This window comes from Vigna unguiculata, chromosome 3 (genome assembly GCF_004118075.2).
Source record: "Vigna unguiculata cultivar IT97K-499-35 chromosome 3, ASM411807v1, whole genome shotgun sequence".
Taxonomy (NCBI): domain Eukaryota; kingdom Viridiplantae; phylum Streptophyta; class Magnoliopsida; order Fabales; family Fabaceae; genus Vigna; species Vigna unguiculata.
Genome location: NC_040281.1, coordinates 49539079 through 49545773, shown reverse-complemented (window position 1 = coordinate 49545773; position 6695 = coordinate 49539079). Strand labels below are relative to the sequence as shown.

The window sequence follows — 6695 nt, the reverse complement described above, 5'->3', positions numbered from 1 at the left end:
CTTGCTACTAAAGACTGTTTTTTACTCCTCCAAGTTACAAGATTTCCTCCTACAAAAGTAAAGTATCTAGAGATAGATCTTCTATCATCTTTTGAACCTGCTCAATCTGCATCAGTGTACCCTTCTACTTTTAAGTTTCCATGATTTGTGAACAAAATGCCTTTTCCAGGAGTGGACTTTAAATATCTCAATATCCTCTCACCAGCATCCATATGAAGCTTTCGTGGGCTCATGCATAAATTGACTAATAACATTCACTACATAGGTAATATCTGGACGTGTATGAGAAAAATAAATTAATTTTTCTACCAGCCTTTAGTATCTCCCTCTATCTATGTTTGCTGAATTTGAGCATTGAAAGAGTTTATGATTTTGTTCAATTGGTGTATCAACTGGTTTATTCTGAAGTAGTCCAGTTTCCGATAGTAAGTCAATAGTATATTTTCTTTGGCATAGAAAAATACAATGTTAGCTACTTTAATACCCAAAAAATATTTGAGGTTTCCAAGTTGTTTCATCTAAATTCAGATGTAAGGTATTGTTGTAAACTGGAAATCTCATCTTGTTCATTTCTTGTAATAATCATGTCATCTACATATATAATCAAAGCTTTAATTCTTCCCTTTCCTCTTAAAAAAGAATGTGTGATCATAGTTACTAGCTCTATAGCCAAAAACATTCATAGACTTGGTAAACCTTCCAAACCATGCTTTTGGGGATTGTTTTAATTCATATAGAGCCTTCTTTAATTTGCAAACCTTCATTCCAATTGAATCTGTCATGCTTGGTGGAGAATTCATATAAATTTCTTATGAAATTTCTCCATGTAGGAAAGCATTTTTCACATCAAATTGTAGAAGAGGCCAATCTTGGTTTTGGTTTGCTGCTAGTGATAAAAGTATTCTCACAATATTGAGCCTTGGCTATCGGTGCAAACGTTTCTTGATAATCTATACCATAAGATTGAGTGTAACCTTTAGTCACAAGTCGTGCTTTATACCTCTCAATAGTTTCATCAACTCTATGCTTAATTGTAAATACCCATTTGTAGCCCACAGTTTTCTTCCTTCTTGGTAAGGACACAAGATCCCAAATGTTAGTTTTTTTCTAAAGCTGTCATCTCATCAACCTTTGCTTTGGTCCATCTAGGATCTGCCAAAGCTTCCTGTATATTACTAGGAATAGAAATTGAAGATAATTGAGATACAAATGATGCATATGACTGGGATAACCTGTGAGATGACACATATTTACTAATGGGATATTTAACTTTAGAGTGGATCAGTTTAGTACCTTCCGTCATATCTCAGTAACACCGTTTGTATAGGGGTGAGATGTCATTGTGCAACAAATTAACGACGTTCATTGGAATATAATGGAAGGTACTAAACTGAACCAATTTAAAAGAAAAATAAGAGTATCAAATTGAACCTTCAAAAAAAGCTCGGAGACCAAATTGAACCTTACAAAAGCTCAGAAATCAAATTGAACCAACTCTATAAATTGGGGACCAATTCAATAATTATACCAAATTGGAAAAATTTTTAATATCATATATTTATGTGGTACATATAATTACTTATTTATATTCATGATTCGTTTCTTAAAGTTTGCTGTCAATTTAATTTTGTTTAACAATAATATATTCTTAGATACATACTTACTTTTATTATTAATTATTATAAAAATGTTTCTCTTAATTTTTTTACTTTTAACCTCTTCATTCGTCCAGATGATTCTATTTCTACGCCTTTTCATTTTTTTTTCTATTTTATAATTTTTTGTTTCTTTATTGTAATCATCATTTAGCCAAAACATCAAGAGTAATTAACTTAAAAAGAGTAATTAAATTGGGATCAGAACATAACCAAACTAAAACTCTCTTACTACAGGGAAAACGTAGAACTCCAAACGAAGTCGTATAATATCCTAACTAACGGTTTTCGATCGTTTGAATTTCCGTGAGACCCAACGTTTTCAGTAACTCCGATGGGCCAAGGCCATGAACCCCCGGAATCCCCACCTGCCGCGCCACCGTTACTCCGCCGCATCCACGACCTGGACAACGCCGTCTCCTTCTTCATCCACACTCTCACACGCCCCATCGCTCCAAAACCCCTTCTCCGATTCCTAGAGCTTTTGGCGGACTTCCGATTCTTCTTCCCAGTCTCCCTCGCTCTCTTCCTCGCCGCCCCCTCCTCCTCCCCTCTCCGCTCCAGCCTACTCCTTCCTCTTCTCCTGTGCTCCCTTATTGACCTCCTTTTCATCGCCCTCATCAAATTCCTCGTCCGCCGATCCCGCCCCTCCTACGCCAACCACTCCCAATACAACGCCGTCGTCTCCGTCGATAACTTCTCCTTCCCTAGCGGTCACTCTTCCAGGGTCTGCTTCGTCGCTTCCGTCGTCTCCCTCTCCCGCCCCTCGCTCCTCGCCGATCTCCACCATCCGCGAGTGGCCTTCCTCGTGAATCGCTGGTTCGGGGGAGACCAGGCCCTCGCCGTTGATATTCTCATCGCGGCCGTCTGGGCTTGGGCCGTGACCACTGTAATTTCTCGCGTCGCTCTCGGGAGGCATTACGTTATCGATGTCTTCTTTGGCGCGTGCTTCGGAGTCCTCGAAGCGTTCTTCACCTTCCGCCTTCTCGAATTCCGAGGATTGCTTTGAGGTAAGAATAAGAACCTGGAACTGGGATTTCGGAAGTGATAACCTTACTCCCTGGTGAATGTGGAGTTTCATATCACTACTCACCGGTTAAATGTGCTTGCTGATTATTATATTATTTTTGATATTCTATTTATAATGTTTAATTTTAGTGGTTCGATGACTGTAACCGAATTATGGAGAAAAGTTATATACGTGGCTTCTCCAGAAGATTCAAAATTCTTAGTATTAGAGTGATTGAAGGACACACTATATATGCTATGTTTGGTTTCCCGTTCAGCTGCTTTGAATGGAAGTTTTTATTGCCAAACTTAGTTTGGTAATATGTTTGCTTTCTCCTTCGATGCACACCTATGTTTGACTTCATGTGAACTTAACTCTGGGGGTTGCTTTTAAACTAAGTTTGCAAAATGAAATTCATTCAAATTTATGTTTGAAAACTTGACATGTACATAGGAAGACCAAATGAGGCGGATGCAGGGTACGCACGCCATGAGTAGGAGATGAAATTGAAACGATTGAATCGTGTGTATATATTGAAAGGAAGTTAAACTTTAGGTACTTAGGTTGAGTGTACCTTATGCTTAGACTTTAGGGTGATTGATATTAATTTGGTCTAAAGCTGTCCTTGTTTGAACCTAAAGCTTGTTCTGGGAGAATGTGAGAACACCTGGTTATTTGAAGATCCTTTAAAGGATTTTCATGTTACTTAACATAATCTTTATGTAGTCAACGTTCCTCAAAATTAAATTCATCAAGATTTGCCGAGAATGTTCATAATCTTTTAATATTTATTTGAGAATTTAGTTCAAGTGCCACCATTGACCTCTGCCAAATTGAATTAAATTGCAATGCTCTCCTCCCCATTTTAGATGACCAATTCGATAACACAAGAAATGTTTTGGCTAAGGAGGTTCTCCAGCAAGCCATACATGGTGTGTTGAATTTGGGGTCATGACCATCTCAATCCGGATTAACCTAAAGAAACTCAGTCTTATTGTTTTTATTGTGAATATGCAAGCAACCGTGCATCTTAGATTCTGATTCAAATACGAATGAAGTATGGTTGGAGTCAAGAAATTCTCTCTTGTAATTTGATTACGGAAAAATAATGTTTGTATGGTGTTACAAAATTATAGAATAAAGAAACTACCAGTGTTTATATACAGTTTTTTATATCCTCTCTATACGTAATAAATGAATAATTTTTTTGAAAGAATATATATTTAATTTATTTATATGTATATAGTTTGCCAATGTCATCTATTATGTCATCTATTATCATTAAATTTTCTCTGTTTTATAATCTTGAGAGTTTCAATTGTTATTCTTTATAGAGTTGAGTTTCCACCTCATCAGGCTCTTACAAATGTCTGTTGGCTCAAATGGTAAATAATTTGTTTCACTTTAAGCAAGAACTTGGATTAAAGTCTTGATAACCAAGAAAAATTGTTGAGAGTGCTTTGTCTCCTTGAGTTGAAAAGGTTCTACTTGAATTGACTCTTTGAATCAATAGAGTGTGAGTTTCACATGTCTTGGGTCCTAGGACCTTTTTAAAATCCTCATTAATGGGAATGACTTTGCCAAAGAAAAAGACGAGGAAAACGTGCATGGGGAAAAAGAACTACGTTATAATTCTTTCTGTCTAGTATAGTGAGTTTCTTGGTCTGATTTTGATGCTGTGAAGTTGAGAGTAAACTTAGCATCTTAGGATGGACTACAGAGTGGAAAACGTCAGCCGGGAGCAAGAATTTATGTAAAACATTATAATGCATGTTAATGGTATAAAAATAAAGAAGCATACGCCTTCCTCGAAAGAGTGAAAGTTAAATGATAACAGCATTTTTAGTCTAGCAAACATGATTCAGGGTTAATTTTAATGGTTGGATTTTTTTTTTTAACTAAAGCATCAGTTTCTTGGAGAGGTTCATTGACTGAATTCTCCAAATGCACCTTTTACTTTAGGATCTATTTGGTAGGAAGGAAAGGAAAGAAGTCGTGAAAATAGAGTAGATAGAAATACTGAAGTGCTTGGAAATAGGCGAGAAATAGAGTACAAATGAAAATGTTTGATATAAAGGAAATATAAAAGCAATGGGAAGAAATAAATGTGAATGAAAACAGTAATAGAGTGAAATTATCCAATAGATCCTATATCTTGCTATTTTTCTTCTACCAAACTTATTCATGTCTTTTGTTTCTCTCTTGTTTCTTTCTTCTCCTCCAAAGAAAGGTTTTTTTTTTTTTTTTGTATCAGCTTGTGTGAATAGTTTCCTCTTAAATACGTTAACATTGACAAAGATGAAGTTTGCCTCTTCACCCTTCTCCTTTTCACTGTCAGAGGTTGTCAGTACTTGCGACCATTTGTGCTCTATCTCTTCTGTCTCTGTCTCTGATAGGTTCCTTTGATCATTTAGTTTCGTAACAGCCTCTCTCAAGTTGGTTTAAAAATGTAAGCACCTAAAATGGCGACGATTAATTCTAACCTCTATGTGGAAGCGTTTGACTTAATTTAACATACTGAGTATCCGCTAAATGGATACAGAATCTAATTGCTGTCTGCTTTTTCCTTCATCTTAGGTTCTGATGGAGCAATTCGAACTTATGCTGCCTGAGGATAAGCGTTCTTAATTGGTTTCTAACAGATAATGAAGTCGTGATTGGTTTAAGTACATTGGCATCTTGCTCCTTACCAGATAATTTTGGAGACCTTTATTACTTTAGTTTGATTCAACTCTAATTCAAATTTGTTAAAATTGCTTGGGAGTTGCATTCCTGTCCGTAATTTATTCCTTGGCATTTAAGTCTCTCTGCAGGCGTATAAACAATAAATGTAGGCATGTGATAATACATGGTACAGCAGACCTTTACATCATTTATTTGCAGCCTTTTGTCTTATGTTCTATCCAGAACTATATCACACATCGAATTTGCTACTGCTGTCAGATGTTTCTAATTTTTGCAGAGATACTGATGCAAAGACAGACTGTTCTGTATCGTTTGGAGACTTGAAATGAGTTATCTTTTCTGACAATTGCTGCCAGAATATGAAGTTGGCTTATGTCTAGTCTATCTCCGATTCCCACTTTGCCCGTTCAGGTGGATTGAACATTAGTGTTTGAAATGTGGAGTAGTAATTATCATGAAACATTATAAGTTTGAGAAAAGAAAGGTCTTTTAGGATTTGGTTTGAGGGACCGTGTGCTTGTCTGATGTGTATGGAAATTTTGACGATTATGAATTGAAGGATAAAAAGTTGTTAGGTCAGTTACTTCTTTTGCATGTGCCTTCTTACCGCGTGCGATGCTTTGTCTGATAAGATGTTTTTGATTTGACTGATTGATTGGTCTTTGCTTTCCTTTCAATTTTGGAAAAGTTCGTAAGCTTACCAAATTAGCCCAGACTGTGGTTATGTTGTGCTGGCAGCATCTATTACCGTAGTTAGGATATGGTTACGTGGAACACACCAAATGACGAGTGAATCAAGTCGTTTTGGTTTTATTGACTTGACATGTGGGTCTGGTTGCTATTAACACCAAGAGAATTAGCACATGAATTTGATGGAAACTTTCATCCTCTTTCATGTTAGTCCGCTGAACATTGACAATTTCTCTCTACTCATGCCTTTTCTTCGTGCATTTTGCTGACGAACAGTTTTATTCACATTGAAAGTTCTGGATTTATTACCATGGATTAAGAAATTCGGTATCTTGGATACTGCTGGAACTGTTCATTGGTGGAATCCACTACAGCTTGAGGGACCTACAACGTACGCCAAGCTCTGCGCGTCTGGTATTTTGCCAAGTGAATGCTTACTGCTCAAGATTTGGAGTCACTGCAACTTTGTATTTTGTGGGACACATGCTTTGATATTCTCCTTGCATGATTGATTTCTTAGTAATGAGAGACTGGCTCTCTGGAGAACTTCAACATTTTTGACGTTTTCTTGTATGACCACCGTGATTGAGATGTTATTGATGCTATATGGCAGTAAATCTATATATAAAAAAAGTACAGTAATTTATTTGAGTCCA

General features: G+C 36.6%; 1 protein-coding gene across 2 annotated transcripts; it reads left to right on the top strand.

Moving 5' to 3' along the window:
• The first annotated feature begins 1854 nt into the window (after positions 1-1854).
• LOC114178494 (probable lipid phosphate phosphatase beta) lies at positions 1855-6695 on the top strand. Of its 2 annotated transcripts, none has more exons than XM_028064431.1 (2): positions 1855-2665; positions 6316-6695. In XM_028064431.1, the coding sequence occupies exon 1, from the start codon at positions 1990-1992 to the stop codon at positions 2662-2664; it is 675 nt and encodes a 224-aa protein (XP_027920232.1). In that variant the 5' UTR covers positions 1855-1989; the 3' UTR covers position 2665; positions 6316-6695. The 2 variants fall into 2 exon arrangements, with proteins under 2 accessions (XP_027920232.1, XP_027920231.1); XM_028064430.1 differs by having other exon boundaries at positions 1857-2665; positions 5242-6695.